We start from the raw sequence: 27946 nt of genomic DNA on the forward strand, positions 1-27946 counted from the left end.
GTTGTGTGAAGGAATGCTTTTTTTTCCTTTTCAATTTAACACCAAATCGAGCTCTCATTATAGTTTAAAAGGTGCATGGAAAATCTAATCACCGAAAAAGGAAGATGTTTACGCCATGTTTAATTGCCTTTGCTCCATACGTTAAATATTTTGGCTTCTAAAAATGTTGGCGTGTTTTGAACTCTCTGTAATTGTTTACAATCAATAACGAGCTTGTGAGTGTTTGCGGCTATTAGGACTAGTTCGAATTCATCTTAATATTATCTCTAGAGTCGTAGTGGTTCAGACACATGCCTCCCAATGAGGTGAACTGGGTTCGAATCACAGGGATTACTGGTCGATTCAAATTCCGAACCCTGCTGGCGCTAACCACAGTGCTGACGTAAAATATCCTCAGTGGTAGAGGGATCACGGGTTAAAATCTCCTCTCCGTCAGACTAACCATATGAGGTTTTTGATGGTTTTCCTCTCAATGTTACGCAAATGCTGATTAGTTCCATCAAAAAGTCTTAACGAAGGCGAATTTCTCGCGATACTTCATGGAGTTCCCTTGTATTCTGGATTGGGTTTGAAATTACGGAGAGGAACATTACGGAGATGAACATCGGTAGTCGTAAACCTAAAAAAAAATTTCGGCTGTTCAGCGACGATTATAAAATAAAATAAAATATTTTCTCTGCTTTTGACAAACTCATTTTATTTTAAGAATTAGTGTATGCGAGTGAAAACTGAATTACCGATTCCTACTTCATACTGTCTCGTAAAAATAAGTTTATTAATTCTTCTGTGTATCATATTATAATTGTAAGTTTTATCGTTAATAAATAACATACATGACAGCACCGACTAATTTGTATTAAGTAATATGAAAGAAAATTCTAAATATTCCATTGCACCAGAAACTATCTTTGTGTTTTGGTGTAGAGGAACATCACTTTGTAGAGTAGTTGCCACTATTTTTGGTATTCCGGTACATGAAAAATCTTTACAGTGTACCTATACTACTCATTTTAGCACTTCTACTTTCCTGTAAGTTAATTTCTCTTTATTCCTTTAAATTTATCTTTCTTCGCAACCTATTAGTTAATCTTCTCATATTGAGACCTTCCGGTAGTAAGCCTTCTATCCTTCCAGAATTTTCCAGATGTAAACAATCCAACTTGTCCCTTAGATAGTAATTCCAGTAATTTCATTCGATGTCTTCTGTAACTTCGTCTATAAATAGAAGTAAGATTTGTTGTTGGAGAGAGAAGTCTTAGGATAGATGTACTGATAAATATTGAAAGATGCGATTACAACATTTGATCTGATCTTAAATGTTGTTCTTTACTTGTTTATTATTATCTAAAGTTGCACATCACAGTTAATTTTGCTTATTCTGTATTAATTCTAAAGAGAAAATAAAAGAAGACGAAATAAAATAACTTTTAGTCATTGCTAATAAATTTCTACATTTCTGTTTTTTTTTTCCTCTTTTTTTATTTTATTTATTTATCGTTGATTTTCTGACGCTATCCTTGTTTAAATTAATTCTTCTTTCCCCTGGGGCTTCAAAATTTGTTATTGAAGACCAGGAAATTATCCAATTGTTTACATGTAAAATTCGTAATCCTGCAATATCTTTATCGGTTATCTTTCAAATATCTTGTAATCAAAAATATAAGTTGTAAACTATTTTTTTAAAATTTTAATAAATTAAAATTTTGTAACATGTGTTAATAACATCAGCTTAATTAATAAAATAATTTCAAATATCTTGTAATGCATGTACAGGTTCTTATAAACATAATAAGTAAACGTTACAAATACAAACCTCTTTTAAGAAAAGAATTTATAAAATTGATTTAAATAGTTTAAAAGTTATATAATTTGTATAAAAATTTAGATAATTAAATTAAGATGATTTGAGTTTAAAAAATGTCGCTATTATTTAATCACAAAGCTATTGATTTTTAAAAATATCTGTGTTTCCTTTTCGATTTAATCAAATTGTAGTGCACAGATGCAAATCAAAATAAATTAGTAAATAATTTATATTCAACCAAATTAACTCTAGTTTTTTTTCAAACCAAGTATTATCTATAATGAAAGAAAATTTTTGCATCTTTCTCTTATAACTGCAAACAGTTTATGTAAAGATCAAAAAATTTGGACAGCTTGTGTAAGGGTTAATTTTATCACCCTACTCTAAAAACTAAAAATACGTTAGCTAGTCTGTTCAAGAGGAAAATTTATTTATTTATTTTATTTTATTTATTTATTTATTTTTTATTAGATTATATGCACACGTCATTGGAACAAAAACTGCAAGAGGATTATTCTTTTTCTCATTTTTTTCTTTTGTAATTTAAATGATAAGAGCAGTGGTGTTAAATGTTAGCTGTTTTAATGAGCTGTTTTTTTTTCAATTGAGAGTGTTTCGCATGTTCTTCAATAAATATAATTTTATTCACTATATTCTATAAGCATAAGTAAAATCAACGTAGATGATACGTTAAGACGATGTCACAGAATTAGTGCTAAAACCACTTGTTCATTTCGTTTATAATGATGATTTTGCGTCATGTTTCTATAAATTAAAATACTGTAATAACGTTTATTGTAAAATGAAACTTAACTGAACACATAGTGCCGATTCCGCAAAAACATACTTGATAATGGTAAATTTCTGTGATTTTATGTTGATCGAAATTAATAATCATTTACATGTTTTCTTTTCATATCTTTCATAACCGAATAGTAAGTTACCAGGAAGGCTAAAAATAAGACAAAAAATCTTAAACTATTTTAAGTTTTAATTGAAGTATTTAGTTTAAGTGTTAGAATTATTTAACTGCAAAATTAAATAAAGCAAATATATAAACAAATTAAGTAAAACTAATGCAATATTGTGAAATTAAATTAGTCGTATTTAATTGTAAAATTGCTTGATAAGGGTAAATTGCAACTGAGTTACGTTGATCGAAATCAACAATCAAATAAATATTTTCTTTTTAGGTTTTTCGTAACCTAATAATGCCAGTTAGCAGAAAGGCAAAAATTAAGACAGCAAAACTAAAACTACTTCAGGTTTTTTAATTGTATTAGTTTCATTCAATTGTAAAATTAAATTAGTTGTATTTATTTGTAAAACTGCTTGATATTTTTAAATAATTTTAAATTTTAACTGTACTATTCTGATCGAAGTCAATAATCAATTCTTAAACCAGAACCAGCTCCAAAATAATCACACAAAAAAATAGAAACTGTTTTAATATTTTTAGTTGCATTATTATGCGTGTTTATGTTTCGTGAGGACGCCCGGTGGCTGAGCGGTAGCACTTTGCGCTGTCGTGCCACAGGTCCCTGGTTCGATCCTCGGGCCGGGGAAGGTTGACTCAGCCTTTCATCCCTTCAGTGGGTCTATAAATGAGTACCAATCATGCTTGGGAACTAAACACTGGGGGTTTCGAGTTCGGCTGACCACCTAACCGGAACATCTGCTCCTGCACCCCAGAGCTCAAAGGTCAAGAAAACTGAGATGGCCACAGTAGGCCTTGGCCCTCTGTGGGCTGTTGAGCCGCTGAGTTTAGTTTAATTTAGTTTTCGTGAGTAAACTAATAGTAATTAAATTATTTTTATTTTTTTAAATTATTTATAATAGAAGTTCACAGTTTAATTGTTCACATATTGTCACAGTTTAATTGTTTGCAATTGATTGTTTAATTGAAAAAGATGTGATATGCCAGAATATAGTTACATAATGCACACATGAAACATAATATACATATGAAGCATAATATACATACGAAACATGTAATAGTGCCTTTGGGCCCCTTTTATTTTTAAAAGTAAAAAGAACTGAAAATTGTTTTAGTTACTAAAAAATAATAAAGGAATTACTCGTTTGTTAATCATTGGAAAATTAGTTTTAGCTATTAAATCCAATACCTCGATGCAGCGATTTCACAGCTATATAAAAATCTGCAAATGCTGCTGAAATTAAGGCATATTTATAAATTAACATCAAATTTACATAAAGTTTGAAATATTATTTTGGTACCAGGTAATAAAATTAAAAAGCAAACTTAATTCCTAATACGAAAATTATGCCTTTTAGATTGATACATAATGATCAAAAGAAAGAAAATCGCATGTAAATTTAAAGAAATAAATATGACCAATTCGAAGCATAGTCTTCTTTTCCAAGAAATCAATCTCATCCTTGATATTGCATCTTATTAAAAACTTCAAACAACATATTTATGCATAAAGGTGAGAAATAATTTCAAGTTAATGTACACAAAATGTTGAATTGCTAAATAACTAACTGTTTATGATGAAGATACTACTGGAAATTTGAAAACTAATCAATGTGACAAATATCAGTTTCAATTGCGGCATGAATTGCGTAACTTAGGTAACTTTGATCTTGATTCATCTCTAAGGAATTTTGAAAATGCAGGCATTTTAGCAATTTAAGGTGGAAAGGAAGCTACTGTCGTAACACCAGAAGTAATTTTGATTAGGAATGTTTAGCATTCGTAATTAATAGGTACTCAAATAAAGAAGCTACTTGTGCAATTTTATTTAGCCTCCTGAGTTTTAACGGAAATTTATATTTGAATTAGTAGCAAAAACCTGTTCGTGAAAATTTAATGATTTATAATTTTAGTTGATAAACCTCTAAGAGACAACTTAGTTTTATGTTGCCAAGTCTTGTTAATGAATCATATCAAAATCCGAGTAAGTTAAGGCTTTTTGTTTTCCTTAAAGCTGAACATTGTTTCCACACATCTCAGTGATATTGTTGTTAGGCGATTGATCAAAGTTCTGCAATGAACCACAACCACTCCGGTGGCGCAATCGGTTCAGGCGTCGTGGTTAATAGTCCGATCACTGGTTAGTTTGGAGAGAGGGGTACCCGCTCAGGCGCTGTTCACATCGTCAAAATTACTTACCATTCTTACCATCGCCGTTAAAAGATAGACCCCTAACATGAACTTGGTACTTGGCATGGTAAGCTGATGATGTAGCAAACCATAAAACTAAAGTGTAAAAAGAAATTAACCACAAAATGTACATTAATTAATAAATATATCATTTTTCCTTCTATTTGTAATTTCCATTTCTATACATAAATTTTGTTTTGTAATCAATAACATAGGTCTAATGCTCTAAACGTGGCTTGATTATTTTGTTCTCACAGTATTGTGTTTGCTCGTCTTTACATTGTTTAAACACAACAGTTAAAAAAAGAAGGAAAATAGAACTTAGACACAAGAGAGGCGATACACACGCATTATTTTAAAACATAGAAAATTATGAAGCATAAAAAGAGTCTGACCTATGCGGTTACTATACGGTTATTTGAGTTTACTATATACTGAGTTTGAAAGAAAAAAAACGTAGAATTCAGGATAAACTGCTCGAAAAACTCAAGGAGAAAATTTAATTGCTGACACAAAAAATTGTTAATTTGGTGCTAATTCATAACCGTTACAGAACACGCAATATTCTCTGCGAGTTTTGACACTGAATAAAATATATGTTGAAGTATTTACAAGTATGTTGAACTGAAGTTGTAAAAAATGAAACAGTATGATATAGCTATGGTATTCGGACAAAAGAATAGTGTTCCTTCTTATTAAGCTAGTTTTTTGGAAAAATGTAATTCTTACGTAAAAATTTTTAAAAACAATTTCAATTCCTTTTATTTAATTTTAATTACATTATTAAGTAATTCTGCCATATTTTTATTTGCTCTTGATAATCTATTTCTAGTTGATAAATCATACTATAAACAAAGAAAAGATTGACAATTTATTGAAAAGTTTTTACGTAGAAATTATAAACATTACCACTAATACATATTTATTCATATATTCATATATTATGCACGATGTAATGAAATAAATTACGAAACACGGAAACTAGAGAAAATCAAATCGCAATTTATATTAGGCGCTGAAACAAAATGTTCTATATTGTCTTCACTAACACTGGGACATTCCTGAAGAACAAATATCCAAACATTTTACAGAATTTAAACAAAATAAATAACTAAATGTTTACAAAAAATATCTTAAGCTTAGTAAAAAATAATAAAGTAAAACAATAAACTCATCCTCTAACTAGAATTTAAACTTATTACCGTAATGGGGCACTAAACCTATTAATTGCAAAGTGCTACGTTTATTTTTTTAAACGTTGCTTTCTTATTTGTTCTAGTATTAGATTTTCTTTTATTTCAGAACCATCGTTGAACAGCCGACGCAATTCTGAGTTTAAGACAACTTATATTCAACTCCGTAACCTTGTAGTTTTAATGCCAATCCAGAAGACAAGGGAACTCCTTGATCAAGTATTGTGGGGGAATTTTGTTTTCTTGGAGGATTTTGGATAGAACTATCCAGCATTTGCGTTACATGGATAGGAAAATAACGAAGACTAAATTAAGTATCGGGTGAAATTTGCTTCGTGGAGGACAGTTTGATGGAATTAATTCTCCTTTGCATTACATGGAGAGTAAAACCACGGAAACCTTCCACGGTTAACCTGGCGGTAAAGGGACTCTAACCCATGATCCATCTACCACTGAGGATATTTTGCGTCAACACTATGGTCATGGCGAGCTGGATGAGGAATTCGTCAGGATTCGAACCCGGTTCTCCTAATTGGAAGGCGAACGCTGTATCCCCTGAGCCATCACGGCTCCATTAGTATTTTATTGAAAACTATGTATATGCATTTCTGTGGTCTTAAGAAAAGAAATATTTGGCTATTATTCAAGTGTTTTCATGTGCTTCCTATTTATGCCGCTAATTATTTTGCACGTGGTTTCCTCCCCGCCATCCATTTATTTTGCGCTTAAATATTGAATTATATTGCATATTTTAAATTTTGAATGTAAGTGCGTTTTTTCCTTTTCAAAAAAAATCAATAGATAATTTTAATGTGTTTATTTCATCCATGTTTCTTTTTATTAGATTGATTTCACACTTGGTGACTGGAAAATTCATCATAGATTTCAAAAGTATGTTTCTGATTTCAGATTTATATTTCTTGAACTAAAATATTTTAGTTTCCAAAACTGCAACGGAAATAAGATTATCTATATTTTTTAACAGGGAATGTTCAATATTTTTCACTTAAATAAATTAAACATAGTCACACGAAGGCGGAAAGTAAGTGAAGAAAAATGCGTGAGCCGAACTAATGAATCAGTGAATCAGTAAATTGATGAACTATTATATACGCGAATTAGTAAATAGGCTAGCCAACATGCTGAGGAATTTTCGAATCAATGAAGGAACAGATTTTGAATAAGCGTATCCAGTAATTGAACTTATCAATAAGTATGTAACTCAGTGAATAGAATCAGTTTAAGCAAAATGGAAACAATGCAAGCTTATAATTTGCGGTACACGAGTCACAAATACACATTTTTTTATTATTTAATATATGCTCATAATTTTTCACTTCAAAATTAGTTAAATTAAATCATGTTTTCGTCTAAGCTAAATTATAATATTCTGTAACCAAGTTTAAAAGGTTCTACATAGCACAAGATTAGGAAATTCGGGGAATATATTATTTACTCCCGCTCTGAAATTAATAACTATGTGTCCCTTGTTAAAATTTAATATCTTTAAGATCTTTACGACGCCTTACACAAAATTTGAATTACAATAGCCTAATTTTTGACACTTTGAACTATACTGATATATATTTCAAGTTTATTCAGGTTAATAATAAAACATTCAATAACTCTGGAACAAATAAGATTTTCATTCCATTCACTAAGATGAAATTATTTTGTAAAAGTCTTTATCATTTGAATCAAAATGAAGAAAATATGAAGAAAGCAAAATAAATAATCTTAAACATGGTTCTTTAATCAAAGCTTGCACTAGATCAAAAATGATTGAAAAAGAATTTTTTTTTACCGTGGCAACAGCTGGTAAAGAAGATTTTCCGCCTTTCTCTTTTCTTCCAGGTAATCAGCCGTTCTTTCTTCTACAAGGCTCTCTAAGTTGTTGGCATACTGTTCCATACGAGACAATAGATTGTCCAAAATGTTTCCGCTCTCGTTCTCTCTGACCACAAAAAAAAGTTCTTTATTGAATAATGTTTCGTTGGGATATAATACTTTATTTATAAAAATAATAGCAGTTACAATAAAACTGCAAAATTGCCTGATATGGAAATTTCTTATTATTAAAAAAGTGCTTTAAATCATTTCATTATAATAAGAATTATTTTAATTTAATATTCTTTACAAAATTGCAAAAATGCTTCATTATTATAACTACTTTAAAAAGTGAGAACGCGTGTAAATTGAATTACAACGATGCCCAGCAAAAAGTTTGAATATTCCTAATTAAAGAAGCCAAATTTCTCTAATGCTCTAATGTTTCCGCTCTCGTTTTCCCTGACCTGAAAAAAAAATCTTTATTGAATAATGCTTCATTAGGATATAATACTTCTGTTATAAAAATAATAGCAGCTACAATAAAACTGCAAAATTGTCTGATATGGAAATTTCTTATTGGCAAAAAAATATTTTAAATCATTTTATTATAATTAGAATTTTTTTTTATTTAATTTTCTTCACAAATTTGCAAAAATGCTTCATTATTATAACTACTTTAACCCATGAGAATGCATGTAAATTGAATTACAGCCCTGCCGAGCAAAAAAATTTTGAATATTCCGAATTAAAAAAGCCAAATCTCTCTAATGTATTTTTTTATCAGACTTGATCTATTTGATCTTGATCTTTTCAACAAGTTTTCACTAAAAAAGCTTTAAAAAAGGATTTATCAGTATATTCTGTAGAAATCGGGTATGACACAACCCAACTACCTGCTCACATAAGTCTTTTTTTACTGACGGAATGTTATAGAATAAGAAATCATCTTACTGCTTGTAATAGTGTACACCAAAGAGCCATTAATTTATGACCACCCTGCTAATAACATATTGGACCACCTTTAGCCCTCAAAACTGCTAGCACCAGCAGTGGCACTGATTACACAAGGTAGTCTGAGGTATCTGGAACCAAACGCTCACCAACTGGTCCTGCAATTCCCTCACAATGCGAGGGGCAGCATGAATTTTTTTTTCCGAGTAGGACCACAAATGCTCTATTGGATTAAGGTCAGGTGAATTTGGGGGCCAAAACATGACTTGAAAGTCACTGGAATGCTCCTTGACGATTCGACCCTTATCACACGGTGCATTATCCTGTTGGTAATCACCCTCCCCCGAAGGAAAAACTGTTGCCCTGAATGGGTGAACCTGGTCTGCAACTATGTTCAAGTAGCTTACAGACGTCAGGGATTGTTCTATGAGGATTATGGGTCCCAATGTGCACCATGAAAACATTGTTCCTAGGCGAGAAACTATGAAAACCTGGGCGAGCCCATTGTTATCGATGGAGGGTGGTCATAATGTAATGGCTCTTCGGTGTAAATACCAATAATAACTCATTTTTCTTCACGATATGAAAATTTTATTGTTAAAATTAAAGTCTTCCGAATCTATTTGCTTTAAGAAAGTTGTAACACTATCTGGTAAGAAAATTTACAATAATAAATTCTTCATTCTTCATATAACATATTACCAAATATAAATTTAACAAATAAATGAAAAATTATTCTTCGGGAAGGTTTTTATCTGAATTATCATTTCTTATACGTAGAAATATGAAAGGAGACATAGGAATAAGTACGTAGAGATATGAACAAAAAATAATGAAAATCGTTTGACTGCGTTACTAAGATTGTAGCAGTTATAAACAGGTTTTAAAGCATTCAAACGTTAAAAAAGTCTTTGAAATACTTGTTTTATTCATGCATACAATGAAAGTTAATATATCTTAGAAATGCATATTTTCAAATTTGATATAAACATACAGACTTAAAAAATTTTAATTTTTTTTTAATGAAATAGTGAAATCTTTTACACCCTAATCTTCACACCCTAATCACACATCGTAAAGATTTGTGTAAATTTCGAAGTAATTTATTTTTGAAAAATATGCAGGCGTTTATGCCTTAAATGTACGTTGCACATTTGAAAAGTACAATTTCAATTTAACGGTATTACAATGTAAAGAAAAATATACTCCAAAATGTTTATATAAATAAAATGATAAACAATACCACATTAATCGAAAATTTCTTTGTTTTTTGTTCTTCTCTTTGTTTTTTCTTAATCATTTCAATCAAACTTGAATTATGATAATCTCGAGAATCTCAAAATTTCATTTATTATAGAGAACACGAAATTGTTAATGGATTCTTTTCACGAGCTTCTTTCATTTTTTAAAATTGTTTTTTAATTAGGAATCTTTTGTTAGAATCTTTCCAAATCTATTTTCGTAATTTAGATCGCGAAAACTTATTCTTAACTATAAAAAGTAAGATTGCATGTTTCCCTATTCTATTATATTCTCATAGGAAAAAATATAATATTCTTTCTTCGTGCAGTAAAATAGATATTTTAAAGCTATTGAACTGTGAAACATTTAACAAATTTTTATTGTGCTAGTATTAAAATAACATGCAATTTAAATATTTATTTTTAGAATAAAACTAATTGATTTTAATGTATGTAAATGTATGTAAAAAAAATGCGTTGTAAAAACTACCAGAACATGATAAAATCTAACATGTTTCCGTTGCTATGGGAACAAGAAAAAGCCACGCGATTTTTACCGAAGCTCTTTGGGAATAATTTCGGAAAAACTAACAATAAATTATGGTTTTATAATGTGTGATAAAATATTGTAAATGAGGTAATTTTGCTTATTGTATCATAATCATGTTTAATTTTAATTATGTAATTTAAGTAATGTTTTTTTTTTTGCAGAAATGTCTTTACCATAATACATCATGACATAAAACAATTTATTCAGTAAAGTTTACTTTTTAGGTTTTGCATTTTTACTAAATACATAATAAGAACTATAATTTGAAAAATCAGAACTTCCAGTAAACCGTCACCATAACAAACAGAAAAAAATGCCAAATAAATAGTTTAAATACCGTATGTTTCGGTTTTATTAACCTGAGTAGCGTTTTTTTTTGCAGAAATGTCTTTACCATAATATATTAACATTCTCTATTGCAAAATTGCCATCCGCACTTCAGTGACTGTAAAACTATCAACCTCTTAGTTGCTAAAAATATAGCCACCCTTCTCTTAATCACGTTATAGCACATAAATAGCGAAAGAGCTGTTGAGAGAATATTATAATTAAGAGGTTGCTCTATAGAGCAACTTCGACTAGTATTAAGCCTTGATAACTAACAATAATATCAAACGTGTGCAGCATGAAGGCTTTTCAGTATTATTTTCAAAACTGTGTTGTTGTATGATTACTTTTTAATAGTTAACGAATAAATAACCTTGTAAATTTGAATTTGGTATTGTAAAATTACTACGGCTGATTTAATGACACAGACTATATACCGACTATATACACCGACTAATTTTATAACAGAAAAATGATCCATTATAAAATTGGTTTAGTTCAAAAATACGCCTAATGCAAAATAACGCAAGATATGATTGAACAACTATGTTGTTTATAAAACAATTAAGATAATAAAAGAAGAAGTGAAATTATTTACCATGCTAAGAAGGAAGAAACCGTAATAGTAAAGTTACTATATAGTAAAGTTTTACTGATTTGTGGCGTCACATTTTTGAATGTAACTCGCGAATTTGCTGACATCTCATTTGAAACGAAATTAAGGCATACATACTTTTCCGCATTGCGTGTTCCACAAGTTCATGAATAAATATGTCTTCGTTTCTCTTACTATTAACAATGGTACAATATTTAGATCCGAATGTTGCAGAATACGATTGTTGTATTTTTCCTTTTAAAATGTCTATAAATATAAAATGTCTTGCATCGAAATTTTTGAACCTGCAGTTTACGAAATAATAAGGTAACTCTGAGTCATGTGGCTACATTTTTCATACTGTTGTTGTTTTCGTATCCATGGATTTGAAAAGAACATGAAATGTCTGTACGATTGCGGCCACCAGCTTCTGCGTCTCTTGACTATAGAGAACAGATCTTAGGTTGTCTTCAAGTGGCGAAAATGTGTCTCTATATTAACGTGACATCAGACAGTTACTACAGAGAACGTATGCCCTGGTCTTGTCCGAGGGAATCTTCGTCCCTCTGAAATGATGGATTCTAATACTTGATATAACCGATATCAAATTTCTGAGGCAGTTGTAGTCGGTGACAAAAAGGCTTCTTAAAGGTGTGAGGTAAGAGTTTGTTTTTAGCAACTGCGTTTGCATCTGCAAGTGAGATAGTGTAAACCGGTTGATACATTTTTCATGTAAACTAAATTACTTGTAACTTTTCCTTGTTCAAATACAAAGTTACGGGAAACTAATTTCAACTCATGTGTATTTGTATCGGATGAATCTTAAATTATGAATTATAAAAGTATTATATGGGTAGTATTGGATAATACCAACTTGTTTTTATGCATACTATCAGAAACAGTAAAATGTTCACTGAGAAAAAAACTGTATGGTAAAAACTACCAGAGTATGGTAAAATTTTCCGTGCTTCTACTTCTATAGGAACACCAAAAAGCTGAATAGTGTTTGCCGAAGAGCCTTGGTAATAATTTTGGTAGAAATTAGATTAAAATATTGTTTTATAATAATAGATAAAATTTGATAAAAGTGATATAATTTGGTAATTATATCATATCTTAGAGCTTGTCATAAAAACCATTTATTCAGTTAATTTTTTTTTTAAAAAAAACAGTATTCTCGGTAAAAAGATTTGGAAAAGTTAATAAATGAATGACGTAACTATCGTATATTTTAATTTTATTAACTAGAGTTGAGTTGTTTTTTCTATTTTTTTACCAGGAATCTTATTACTATACAGGAATGTTATTACCAGGAATGTTCTTACAATAATTTCGATTAAACTTTTTCTTCGTATGTAAGTATTTTTTCTTTTCGTCTAAATAAATCAAAATTATTTTCGTTTAAAAGCAAAAACTTAAAATTTATAAATAAATATTAGAGATAAAAAATATTTTTAACTATATTTATTACACTAACAACAATCTAGTTTAAATACATTTAGAGATTCTGGTAGAGATTCATATAGAGATACATGTAGAGATTCTGGTTTTTAATAAAGTTTAAATATTTTAAAATAATTATAAATTACTTACTTATTTAATTTCCTTATGATTGATTTTAGTGTTTGAAAATCAGGACGATCTACTGGTTCTTCAGACCAACATCTCTTGATTACTTGTATCATTCCATCATCACAATTTTCCAATTCTAATACTGGCCGGTAGGGTGGTTTCATGCCGTAGGTCACATTTTCAATAATTTCTTTAAAAAAAAATTTAAACACTTGATTTAATAATCCAGATATAATATTTGATTAAATTGGATTTCATATATTTTACATTCTATATTTCAAGCAATTTAAATAATTTTGTAACATTGAATGTTTAAAATCAATGCAAATTTGAATATTTCATTTATGCATATCCATTAAAGAATTATTTTCTGCTTGCAACGTGCAAAAGTTTTTCTCAACACTGTAAAAAACTAAAAAAAAAATCCGTTCCGGATAAAAATACGGTATTAAGTATTGGCACTTTGGATGCATATCCGTATAATCCATTTCTACCGTAAAGTATTAAATCCTAATTTTTGCAGTTATATTTATCTAATTACAGTGATTCAGTGATTCTACGGTAAATATCAAATTTTCTGTTCCCTAACATATTCCGAAAAAAATGGATTTTTACTGTAAAAAGTATCGGTACCCTGTGTGTCAATACTTTTTACCGCAATTTTATCCGAAACTTTTATCAGTGAACCTGTAGAAGGCCATTTACCCTTTCTGGGCAGTTTTGTAGAGTTTGTTCCCAGTGTTTTCTTATCAAGCTAACATGAATGTTACACTTGATTTCCAAATTTTTAATCTTTTTGCTATTTAATCGCAAATGTAACCTCTTTTGAATAAAATTTGAATCTTTGCAAGCAGCTCAGTCGATTATTCATTTCTTTTTTTCCATATTTCTGGCCATGTAAGAACAAGTTCTACTTAAGCAAATGTCACTATAAAACTAATGGTATTTATATAAAATTAAGATTGAGATTCAGTATTTTAATGTGTAAAAACTATACTTTTTATTTAAAATTGTATTTTGACTAAATATTATTATTATAAACAAAGAAACTCATTCAATACTGGTTTTGAAGTATAATCGCTAATGAGCGGAAAACATACTGTTAGAAATTTCTCGGAAAAAATAGTCAAATAACAATTTATTGAATGGTTATTTTACCATATTTAATCAAAGCAGTCAAATTACCATAAATAAAATGGTAATCAAACTGTTAAGTTAGAAAAAAACTGTTTATTGACTGCGTTTACCTAATACGGTTAGATAACCAGAATTTTATCTTACCAATTAGAACCACTGATGAAGCTACTTAGTTCTATGCAACGGCATACATATCATAGCCGAGCGGGCTTATCTGTCAGTCTCATGACTAGCAGAACTGGAGTTCGAGTCCTAGTGGTGACACCACAACACTTCGTCAATTTCCTTCACCACATGGAGAATTTCCAGTGTCCGCCACTCTCTACTTACCATTACCTTACGAGAAACCAAGTTCCTATGCCTAGTTAGATAATTATTATTTTTTTTGCGTTTTTTAAAAATGCTAGTTGTAAATGGTTAAGAAATCGTATGGTTTTATATTCATTGTTTTATAACCATACTTTTTGTAAATGGTTTTAAAACCATAAAGGAAAAAATTTTCTTTACTGTAAACTTTACGGTTAATCGGACGGACAGACAGCTGCCAGTTATTTTACCATAATTTTAGGGTGAAAATTTTGACAGTGTACTTGAGCAAATGTCACTATAAAACTTATGGTATTTATTCAAGATTAAGATTCAGTATTTTAATGTGTAAAAACTATACTTTTTATTTGAAATTGTATTTTGACTAAATATTATTATAAACAAAGAAATTCATTCAATACTGGTTTTAAAGTATAATCACGAATGAGCGGAAAACACTATTTATTTAAATACCAGGCTTATATGAATATCACGTCCGATTTAAAGTGAATTTTAAAGCTCTGAGTTTGCTTTCCTGTTGATAAACATACTAAACAAGTTTGAGATTGAGTAAACAATCAATAGTGAAGTGAATCAATAATATTGAGTTTGTCCAAAGTTTTTTGACCGCTACTGTACAATTATAAAAGAGTCCGCAATTGATAACATAGACTTATTATGTGCCGAAGGGTGATTTAATTATGCATCTCACATTCAATACTAAATTCGTTATTTGATGTTTGGACATATTTGAAAGGGTATTTAAATGTCATTAGAGATCTTCAAATAATATTTTATGAATTGATATTAAGCGTCATATAAGTTTATTAAAACATTTCTGAAAAGAACTGTCTTATATTTTTTGTTTTTTTTATACTTACTGGTTATTATTAATCTTATTAATATTTTGAAATAGTTGAAAAATTCCTAAAATTGAGAAACAACACAAAATGTAAAAAAAATATCTTGATCCAAAAAAAAAATTATGTTGTGAGATAAAAGTATTTTTAATCTGTATCTCTTAAAATTCTTATAAAGCACTAAAAATGTGCATTATTAATTAAATAAATGAAAAAATTGCGCCTTCAACGAACTTTCTTTTTAGTGTCTGCATTATAAAAGTCATAAAAATGAATTACATCGCAAAATTTCTAACTTAATCTTAAAATCAATCTGATGTAACATTTCTTCAAATAAATTCGAAAAAATAGCATTTAAAGTATTCATGTTTAATTATTTTTTACTTACGAAAAGTTATAATTTTTAATATACATACGACGTTTTGAAAATCGTATATTTATTTTTAGTTCCTCTAAATACTGTGTATTTTTCTTCAAAAAATAAATATCTTGTTTATTTTGGAAGCTACATGAAGAAAAACAGAAATACAAAATGCTTGCTCTGCATATTGCAATTTTAAATTTTCTTCACTGCAATGCAATTTCATCTTACATTTGGGAGTTTTTAAGGGGGGGGGACTTAAAATGAGGTATCTGAAACTAGTAACAGGTTGAAAACATAAAAACTTTTTTAACTTATGCAGAAATTTTTTGAGTGCTTTTAGTTTTCTTTAGTAAACATTATAAGATTCGCATGAAACTAAAGTCAATTTCCATGAGTTTTGAAAAATGAAAACAAAGTTTTGGGTTGATATTTCAATATATCCATAAATTGATAATTTAAAGGAAAACAGGTTTTATGTACAGCTAAATAAGACAATGTTTACCCTTAAAATGTATATATTACAGGGAATGCTACAATTCTGGTGAAACATTTCTTTTCCTCAAAAATATACATATGATTATTTTTATTTTATTTCAAACTTTATACTTATTTTCACATGCTTCAAAATTTTTAAATTCGGATAAAGTTGTGAAATGTATTTGGAAGGAAGTTATGAAAAATAAAAGTTTTGTTATGTGTTTGCTTGATTATTTTTCTAACCTTCTATATTTTTCTTTGATTATTTTTTATAGAGTGAAGCAAATTTTTTTTGCATCGATATAGCTTAAATAAACGTGTATTTACAACCCGTGGTTCAGTTTTAAAAATGCAGTGAACATTTTTTTTCGAGGAATAAATACATGTATGTTTCATTTTAGCAGCAGCTTTATGCTCATATATTATTGAAAAACTTGCAATTGAAGATAAGGTATTGCTGCAAGTAAAGTAGCTCGAGGAATCAAGTTACAACTAGAAAGTATATTTACTGAAACATTAAAAAGCAAATCCAATTTTATTCTTAATGTTTGTGATAATATATTGCCTAATATCACACAAAATGTTTGATTTAACAACAAAACTTTCCACTGAAAAAAATATCATTTTGCTATAGTTAAAAGTTGGAATTTTTATCAGCTGTTTTAAGATTCTGACTATTCTAGAGATTAGGAAACAAATAAGAAACTCTTAGTTTAAATATATTAAAAAAGCTTTTTGGGTAATACTGCACGGTTTTTGAAAGACGTGTTTGGTTACTAAATCGTCACAATGTTTTAATAAATTCATTGATTTATTTGTTAAAATGTTTTTAATTATTTTTTTTAGAAATGGTTAAATGATTATGTCTAATTAAATTATTAAGAAATATATTTATTTAGACTTTTTTCAGATTATATTGTAAGTACAAATAAGTTTCCACTTTTTTCTATCGAAAATTAGCAATTTACTGTAAAAAAAAATGGTATATTATCTTTTATTCAAGGTATTCTCCATTACTTGACACTATTTTTCCCATCTTTCTGGGAGCATTCAGATACCACGTCGGAAGAATTCTTCATCTTCCGAGGATATAAACGAATCGACCCATTCCTGCTCAGAAAGACCATGTGCTATCGACCGGAATGGATGTCAATCTGAAGGGGGAAGGTCTGGTGAATACGGCCGGTGGGGTAGGACTTCTCATTGAAGCGTTTCCAAATGGCAAAATCAATTTTCATGTAAAATCGACTTTCAACCCCCTACGTTCTCAACGATTTTAATCAATTTAAAATTGCTTGCTGAGTAGCTTGTAATGTAAGGGCAAGTTCTTAATGCATTTGGGATTAATATTCTTCCAATAATTCTTCCAATTCCTTCTCTTCGTACAATTTCGGCCTCCCCCTGATTTTTTTATCTTCCGCGTCAAACTTACAATTTTTAATTTTCTGAAACCACTCCCGATAACTTCTCTCACTTAAATCAGTCTCCTCATATGCTTAACCAAGCTCGATGCTCCTCAACAGCAGATTTCTTCATATCAAAGAAGTGAATTAAAAGTTCCCTCAAATGACGCTTATTTGGCGCAAATCTTGAAATTTTTGCATGAAAACAATTACGTAATGATTATACTGAATCACAAATACTTTAAGGTTATGTTGTTACCTGATGCACAAACTTACAATAAGACGTTTAACAGCAGTCAATTTCTACATAACGTTCTAGTAATGCCATCGTATAAAGAACGGCGGGAACTTATTTGTACACTCAATATCAAGATTTTTATATTAACTCAACTAATTCATTGAAGAATACAAGCTGCTTAACTACTCGAGTCGTTTAAATTATAATAATAACTGGATTTCAACCTCTAATTTCTGGTTTGAAATAATATATGCTAAGAAATAATACTTTAAAAAAAGTCATTGTACATATGAAAGGATTGTCTGCAATTTTATAAAATAACTTGAGTGTTTGCAGTAAAATTGTATATCAAAGATTGTGCATAATGAGATTTATATATGAGAATATGAGAATAAATGCATATATAATGTGCATAAATCAAAAATGTAGTGATACATAAATTTAAGCCACAGGGGATCCTACTGAATAATAACAGGGCCGATGGAACCGTATCTGTATATCATCGAAAACTTTGACAAGATATTTTAAATAATTCGTACGTTAAAAAATATTATTCAAGGTTCAATAATTTCATGATTTTTCTTGTAGCAACGGATTTACAATTTTTAAACTTAATTTTTTTTTCGTGATGATGAATTTTGAAAAGGATTTTTAAAGTGTGAGTTTTTTCATTAAGTTTATTCGATACAGTCAGCTACTAGGTTTTGGAAAACTTTTAATTTTTCTTCCTCGCATGTGCTGCGTTGTAAGATAATTTCGAATAAAAAAAAGGGAAAATATCTTTCTTCATTTAAAATTTTCGTCACTTTCGTGTCTTAACACGATTATTTTTTTTCTCGTTTTTCCTCACAAAATAGTTCTCCTAAACTCTAAATATATATTTCTCTTCAACTTTATAGTCCCAATAGTAAGTATGTAAGTATGTAGTCAGTATTTAATTTACTGTAAAGCTATAGTTGAAAAATATTGAAGATTGCAAGACCATGACAAGCCGTATTTCTAGACAATAATAATCCACAAAAAAGAAAATTGGCCAATATATAAATGAATATGAAAAAGATGAAAAACCACATGAGCATTACATTTTACATTACAAAACACTTTTACATTATCTTCTTACATTTTACAAAACAATACTCGCATAGCAATTCTATGAAAATTTAAATAAAATAATGAACAACTGAAAGTTTCAGATGAGTTTCATTATTTTGCGACCACGTAGTATCTATTTTAATCCTCCCTATTATTATACAGGACTTATTATCAATTCAAATTGAATTAGAAATGCGTTGAGTTAAGTCACAATTAGAATTGAATTAGTCGTTCGGAGATAATATTAGTTATTTATCATTAATAGTAATATCTTTACTTGATTTAATCAGTCATTTATGTTTTGTGTTTTTTTCCTTTCAGATGTAATTTTACATTATTTTTTTAAGATATATTAAGAATCGTTTTAGGGAAATTTTCAGTTATTTTTTTTTACATTTTCGCTAAATGATTTCTTACATTACATTTATTTTACATTGTATTACTTTAGGATACATTAAGCATTATTTTAGGAAAATTTTCAGTTATTTTTTTTAACCATTTCCTGTTGATGATTTCTTACACTACATTTATTTCACATTATATTATTTAAGAACATTTTAAGTATTATTGAATGGAAATTTTGAGTTATTTACTTAACATTTTCTCTGGATGATTTCTTACATAACATTTATTTTACATTACATTATTTAAACATTTTTTTGCGAAAGTTTCAGCTATGCTTTTAACATTTTCTCTAGATAATTTCTAGAATCTAAAAAGAATTATTTAACGTTGCCGTGAGTGAAAAAAAGTCATAGATGACTTCTATTCATGTCCTGTTATTCATATTTGCTAATAATATGCAAAACAACTTTGTATTTAAACGAGTTAATATTGTTTATATTTAGCAAATAGCAAATTTATAAGAAAAAAAACATAATTAATAATAAATTCATTAATTGAAGCTAACTTTAAAATGCAAATTTTCGTACATTAAAATGTCATTTCTTGTAACATTACGTTAAACTAATAAAATAATATTTCTTTTAACAGATTTATTTAGAATCAAACTGATTTTAAAAGGATTTTATATTACTCTAATAAAATATTAAGATTTAAAGTAGATAAAAGGAATTATTTTTTTCATCAAATGATTTTCGGATTTTAGGAAAATGGTGCTCCTCGACTTGAAGTGGAATTTATTTTAAATTATATTTTGGATTATATATTTGAAAGAAAATTTACTTTAGTAATAAACTCGTTTTTGTAATAATTTTAAAATTGATTAGTAAACATGACTCTGGGCATTTGGTATATGTGTGGAAATTCATCTTATAGTGACTTACAGCTGTTTTATTTTAGTTTAATTTTGCTTATTAAACAATTTAAATGCTAATTAACTTAAGGTCACATATAAAAAAGTCCTTTTTACGCAATTTAATCCCCCGAATGCTTTGAAACTAACATTATAACCACTTAATCCCAATGTACTGAAATTGTTCTGAAATATTAGTTATATTAAATAAATGATAGCAGTGTTAATGATAAAATAGTTTAATTAAACGTATGATTTACTACTATTCACTGCTAGAATGGTAAAATAAATGGTTAGATTTTTGGTAATGGAAAAATAACCGACAGCAGTCTTTCCATTCATTTAACCGTAAAGTGTACGGTAAAGAACATTTTTTACCTTTATGATTTTGAAACCGTTTACAAATAGTCTGATTAAAAAAACACAAATACAAAATTATGCGACTTTTTAACCATTTACAACTAGCATGGCTTCAAAACCCGTCAAAAACTGAATTGTACATTGGAGATAGTTTTGCAGCTTTATGGTGCTGCCAACAATGCGTGAATGAGAGTATCGTATTCTAATAGCACCAGGGTCATAAATTGGGGAGTGCAGCACACAAGAAGCTTCTTATGTGCTAAAGGGAATGCAAGAAATATTGTGGTATTAACGCTGGGATTCGGGCCTCCGTATGCCGTGTTTAAATTTAGATCTCCAAATTAGCCATTTAGAAATTAAGGAATGAAAGTTTGAAGAAGGGGAGTGCTTCATCTATTTAGTTGCAGAATTTAAGAATAACAATGACCTTACTGCAGAAATATATAAACGAATCACAAATGCTAATAGAAGTTATCACAGCCTGAAAAAATATATGAAATCCAACTTTCTAAAGTTAAGAACTAAATTACTCTCTTATAAGACTTATATAAGACCTGTATCTTGATTTTTGCTTCTGAGACATGGGAATTGACTTCGAAAGACGAGGAAGTGCAACGGATCAAGGAGAAGAAAAACTAACTCAGAGCTGCATAAAAACTTTAAGGGAGCGTTATCCTGTCAGGTATATAAAAATACAAAGGCTAAAATGGACTGGACCTTTAATCAGACCAAAACTGCAGAAAAATAATTTTATCGAATCCTATTGGAACATTACGAAGTGGAAGACCACGTCTTAGGTGGATCAACAGTGTTAAGAAGAACATCAAAGCATTGAAAATCAAAAATTGAGAAGGCCATGGCCCACCCAAGGTTGTCGCTCCAGTGAAGAAGAAGAAATGCAGGAAATTATTGAATTATGCTCTCAATCCGTGCGGTGAACATTTTATAAAGCAATAAAAAAGAAATTTAATTTAACAACGTATTTTTATATGTAGATTTTGCACAAAAAACTACTTTGTCTTGGTAAAGTTTTGCAGTTTATACACTAAACTTTGAAAAATGTGGGCATTAAAAATATCAAACAGAAAACTTATAAGGAATTTTATATCATTTTATTTGTATTTGTATTTACTTTTTTTTTTTTGTTTGTTTGTATCTAATGCATTCATTTTTTCTAAATCAGTCTCACTCGCTTTGAATAGATGTTACCAAGCTTTGACAGTTGTTGCTTATTTCTTCATCCTTATACCATACACTGTTAAAAGTTTCTCGGAAAAATGGTTAAATAACAATTTATTTAATTGTACACTGTGAGAAAGTGTCAAATTTATGACCGACAGTATGGGATTCAAGTCCCAGCATACAATATTTCATCCATTCCCTTCAAAACATGAAAAGTTCCCATTGCCCTGCACTCCCCAATGCGCATTACCTACAAAAACATGCTAGTTATTAACGGTTAAAAAACCGTAAGGGTAAAAAAATGTAACCGTAAACTTTACGGTTTAGTTGGATGGACAGACTGCTGTCAGTTATGTTACCATAATTTTAGAATGTAAATTCTAATAGTGTATTAGAATCAATGAATAGATTAGAGTACGTTTATTCAAAGTGTGCTATCCAATTTTAATGAGTTCTTTCCCATCCATGGAATTAACATCTGGAGAGTTTCCTGGCCACTCTAAAGCAAACACTTTATTTTAGGTAAAAAAACTTTTTCATTTTTTGAAATATGTAATGAACCACATCTTGTTTAAAATTAAATCGATGTTCTAGGCTCATATCTTTTGTCCTTTTTTCTGCGCTGCAGGTGCCTGTTCATAATTTTTTTAACATGAATGACTGGTTCTACGCAATTATACACGAAGCTCCCCAGAAGTTTTTTTTTCCCAAATAATAGAAATATTTAACTCAATTTTTGTAGGAAACATCTTGTTTTACTATAACACCATTTCTTCTCTCGTTGATTTCTGCTATAGTTGGCGTCTCATCATCAACTATATGAGTGAGCTTAGGAAAAACTCCCCCAAAATACCAATTTTTCTTTTCTAGTGCGTTAAAAAATGCACAATTTTACACTCGATTTAGTTAATACGATCTCTTCTGTAGCTCATAATTATTAACCCTTCCTTCTCGCTCCCGTGAAAATGATGGGGTGAGTTTTCGCCAGCCATTTCTCGCTCCCGTGATATTGACAGGATGGAGTGTTCAGTAGTAACGCGCCAATAAGAATAAAACTAATTAATTTATTTTGCCCGGAAAACATTTTATTTCTCATTTTACACACCAGATAGCAGTACCAGGATATTTTTAAGGTAATTGTAGATAGTTAGTTTATTTTAAACTAGATTTCAGCACTAATCAAATACGTAATACAAATACAAAAATAGGCTCTTTTATGACCGTCTTCTTGAAAATTAACCGATCGTTAAGGGGTGAAGAGACATAAAATACTATTTTCTTCAACTCCATTTATAATTGAAGTTTTTAATTTTGCATTAACCTAGCATTTGAATAAAAATCAAAGAGATGGGGTGTAATACAGCAAAGTTTACTCATGCTAAAAATACCATTTTATTAACAAAATAATAAAATAATTTCAAACTGTTAAATAGCAATACTTTTATTCCCCAAATAGTAAACTGTGCGAATTGTATAACAGTTTGTTTCAGTAAACGAATAGACGCACCAAAGAATTAGAAAACGTAACAAAGTTATTTATTCAAAATTGCTTTTCAAACAAACGATAAATTCAAATTCTACAATCGAAGGCGAAATTCGATAAAAGATTATTTGTCCTAAGCAAAGCCCAGGAAATAAACAGAAACGTAAGAATGTTTCACCTTAAATAAGGGAATACTATATTTAATCAAAAACACTGAAACGTACATGTTAAATTTAATTAGTGTTAATAAGTAGCAGAAAATACTATAAAGTCAAAATGTAATTTAACTTTGCTCGCTGTAAATAAACATGGAATTCAATTATGCACCTACTTTATATACTCTAAGTATGATATAATTTTAAAAGGGTTATTTTATCTGTGCTGAATAGCAACTAAGCATACATCTTTTTCAGTAAGTAAGTAGTAATTGTGTCGAATAAAATTAAAACTATTTAAATTGCCCATAAACAGAAGCATTTAATTTATATTATCAGTTTTAATTTCGATATTCACAATGATGTCAAAAGTTAGACGTGTCTTGGGTTTATAAATATACTAAGTTATACTGAAGCCTATTGCATTAATTAGTCATTGAATGTGGGTTAAGCATGAAAAGCTTTCACACTGTTAATAATTGCGGATTAAATTACGGCTCTTTTATTTAAGAAAACTTAAAGTTGTATTTACTGTGAAGTCACTGAATCCTGTGAAATAATTAACCGTTTTATCTGCCTATGTGATAATGGAACATAAATTTAGAATTTGAATTTAATGAATCCGAATAACATTTTTACTCACATTTCAAATTTTCATTAGTATTTTTGTAGTGCAGTATTTTTTGCTCATAATTTTATTCTGTTCGCATAATATTTTTGTATAAATTTTATAAATTTGATATAATTTGTAAATTTTCCCCACGCTTGAAATATAATTTGACAAAATTCCAAGTTTTATAAATCGTCTGCAATCGCTATAAACTTTTAAATAAAGAGCATCAAATTCAAAATTTTATTATAAAATTTTATAGAAAAAAACATCAGTTCAAAGCTAAATGTTCCCTTTTTTTAACATAGGTGCTTAAAGATAATTATTTTTAGATTCCGTGTGATGCATTGAGTTATGTTGAGTGCATTTCATTCAGTTGTTTTTATGACAATTAAGTTGTTATTATGATTCAGTTGTTATTATGACAGATAAAATAATAATGTTGAAATAGAAAAGAATGGGGGGGGGGGGTATGAATGTGTCTAGGTTCAACGTTTGCTGAATTTGGAGGTGGTTTATAACAGAGCGATAATGGCTATTCCCGCTCTGTTATGAGCCTAATTTTTATAAAACGTCTGCAATCGTTATAAATTTTTAAATAAAGGGCATTTCAGGGCAAATTCAGAATTTTGTTATAAAATTTTATAGAAAAAACATCTGTTCAAAGCTAAATGTTCTCTTTTTTTAACATTGGTGCTTAAAGATAATTATTTTTAGATTCCGTGTGATTCATTCAGTTATGTTGAGTGCATTTCATTCAGTTGTTATTATGACATTTAAGATGTTATTATGACAGATAAAATAATAATGTTGAAATAGAAAAGAATGGGGGGGGGGGTATGAATGTGTCTAGGTTCAACGTTTGCTAAATTTGGAGGTGGCTCATAACAGAGTAAAAATGGCGAAGATTATCGCTATATTTAGAAAGTCATGCAAGGTATGTATTCATTCAATATTAGTATTTTTCTCGTTTGTTGAAATTGTAAATATTAAAAAAGAAATTCTTTCCGATAATGTCATGGTTTTCAGGGGGTGTTAGACTTTCTCTTGCATTATTTGACAATGATTGAGTTGAAATTGAATATCAAAGGAGAATTTTTTATGTGTCTCCTACAATAATCTGTGGATCGGATTCTTGCTATTGATAGTTTTTGCTTCCTAATTCTTGTAAATTACATTATTTCCATGACACGTTAGTTCCTGAATGAGTTAAAATAGAATGAAAATTTTTTATCAGTCAATTGCACTTATTTACACATTTTGCTTGCACTTAGCACAACAATACACAACGATAAAAGAGAACTTTTATGATTTTCAATATGATTAAGAATTGGAAGATTTAAAGATTAGTCAGTCAGAGCTTGATGAACCAAGAGATTTATGTAATTGATAAGAGAAATATTGTTGAAAATATTTTAGAGTTTGTTACTCTGTGCCATTGGAGTAATGCATATCGTTTTTTAAAGTAATATTTGGGAAAATGAAGTGTAAAATCAAATTTCAAGAAAAAATTGCGGATAAATCTAAAAAAATGAAACGCCTATTATAAAGTCAAACAAGAAAGTGATATGTGATGAGCCAAAAGAATTGGAAAATTGAAAGTAATTTCCCAAAGATGTCCTGTATTTGTGCTCGTATTGATATAATTTTTAAGGTACTCTAAGAGAATATGCATTAATATCTTGTCAATATATAATAATTTTAAGTTTAACCAAAAGTATAAACCGTTAATATATTTCCATGCACTTCCATGTGGATGCCATTTTGTACCGATCGACGGAGCGTACTGAAATGTATCTAAAGCAATGGTAGCCATAGCAGCAACAACAACAACAACAACAACAAAAAAAAAAAAAAAACACTTTTGCTAAACGTTAATGTTCCTAATGTTCCATAAACAGAACATAGTTAATGTTCCAAAAACGGAACACCGTTAAAGACGCAACTATTTTTTCCCCATTTATAATTTTTATTTTTTTATTTTTTATTTTATTGACCTTAGATACTCATTAGTTGTGAACTTAACAAATTCATTCATTTAGTGTCAGTACTATATGCCGTAATTTATTCTGGAATTTTTAACAGTTCTTGACTATATTATGTAATTTGTTTTAAATTAAAAATGGCTCCGTGTGATATGTTTTACCAGATTCAATTTATTATTAGATTCAATTATGCTTTTTTTATTCATTGAATTATTTGCTTACAATTATATTGAGAAATATTCACGTTTGATGCAAATTAAAAAGAATATTGAAAATAATAAAAGCGAAAAAAAATATTTATAGTCATCAATCGTCGTAATTATTTGCTGCCTTGCTTGTGCTCCCGTGTGGTATATCGCTCTTAACTTGTATAACAAATAGTAAACCTGATGAAAATCTTATAGCAATTCATAACAAATTTAAAATTTAATTGTATGAACATTATATTTGTAAATATACCTGTATAAAATTTGAAAACTGATTTAAATCAGGTTGAAGAACAAATATTATTGTTCAACAATAATATCGAACGATATGTTGAATACATAAGAAATAGAAAACCAGATGGAAATTTACGTAAGAAATACAATTCCAGGTGAAATATAATGAAACAATTGAAAACAACACAATATCTTATTAGAGCTTAACACTTATAACACTGTAATTTAACACTTATATTTTGAATTGTAAGCTGGGTTATGAAAAAGCTGGAAAAATCATTGTATACCTTTAGGCGAAATGTCAGTGATAGTAAAGAAAACTCCTTGACGAACAACAATCTCGTGAGCGATTATAGCGAATGAATAAACATCACCTTTTTGTGTACCCTCCAGAGGTGGATTATGCATTCTTAGAAGTTCAGGAGCGGTCCATAACTTTCCTATAAATGATTTTAAAAAATAAATTCTCATAATAATTAAAAGATTTTCTTTGGTCTAAAATTGAACTTTATTTAGATATAATAACACAATTAAAGCACCAATGCATTCCTCTTATCTTTCTACTCTGCATTATCTTTCCTTCTTTTCGTTTTCATTTGTGCAAAACCATTTACATAAACTATAAAAAAAAACACATTCCGTGAATTGTTTCAGCCAATTAAAGCTTCGTTTCTAGCGCATAGTTTTAAAATTAATTTGCACTAGAGATTTCATTACGATAATAAACGATTTTAATCTTTGGGAACTTATGAGTATAATTATTTCCCTGCCTAAGAGTACACGATTTTCAGCTACAACCAACTTCTTGCCAACGTATTTATGCGAAAGGAAAGTGTGGTATAAAATAAAATAAAATAGTATTTTAAAAATGCGTAAATTTCTGTAATTTTCCAGAACATGTTTGTGGAATTACATTTAGAAATTTATGTGTTGTCTTTTTTCATGTTTAATTCAAATGTTTTACATTTTTTTTTATGATCACTGTTCCGTTAACGGTCATATCTCAATGAGCACATCCTTGGTTTTTGTCTGCCAGCATGTAGGGTAAAGCTAGTGTGTCATGCATTAGGAGAAGTTATACCTGGAACTAAATACATAGTATAAGCACTCTCTTTGTAGAGTGAGCAGAGAAATATTAAAGTTCGCAACAATTTCTGAGATGCTATGTTAACATGTCTTGTGTCAACTACCTCCCCACTCCCAAAGCCTGCTGATTTCAGTCATGCGGGTATAATTACTTTAACGAACATATTGCATGAATTACTACCCTGGCACCGCAATATTTATTTTATGCGTATGCAATGCTACTACCTAACACTCGAAGTCAGCAAGTTTCAGACGCGTGGGCATAACGAACATTTTGCATGAATTACTACCCGCTGACACCGCAATATTTATTTTATGCGATA

General features: G+C 29.2%; 1 protein-coding gene across 2 annotated transcripts in view; it reads right to left on the minus strand.

Annotated features, from left to right (window-relative positions):
- LOC107448013 (atrial natriuretic peptide receptor 1) overlaps positions 1-27946 on the minus strand; it is a 257847-nt gene that overhangs the window by 25723 nt on the left and 204178 nt on the right. For both annotated transcript variants that reach the window (XM_087159150.1, XM_087159151.1), the window contains exons 14-16: positions 26825-26977; positions 13212-13380; positions 7929-8078 (exon numbers count right to left, since the gene is read on the minus strand). In XM_087159150.1, coding sequence (XP_087015276.1) covers positions 7929-8078; positions 13212-13380; positions 26825-26977 — 472 coding nt within the window. The remainder of the gene's footprint in view (positions 1-7928; positions 8079-13211; positions 13381-26824; positions 26978-27946) is intronic.

The sequence above is a fragment of the Parasteatoda tepidariorum genome, chromosome 3 (assembly GCF_982258835.1).
Source record: "Parasteatoda tepidariorum strain Cologne lab strain chromosome 3, Ptep-v5.0, whole genome shotgun sequence".
In the NCBI taxonomy this organism is placed as follows: domain Eukaryota; kingdom Metazoa; phylum Arthropoda; class Arachnida; order Araneae; family Theridiidae; genus Parasteatoda; species Parasteatoda tepidariorum.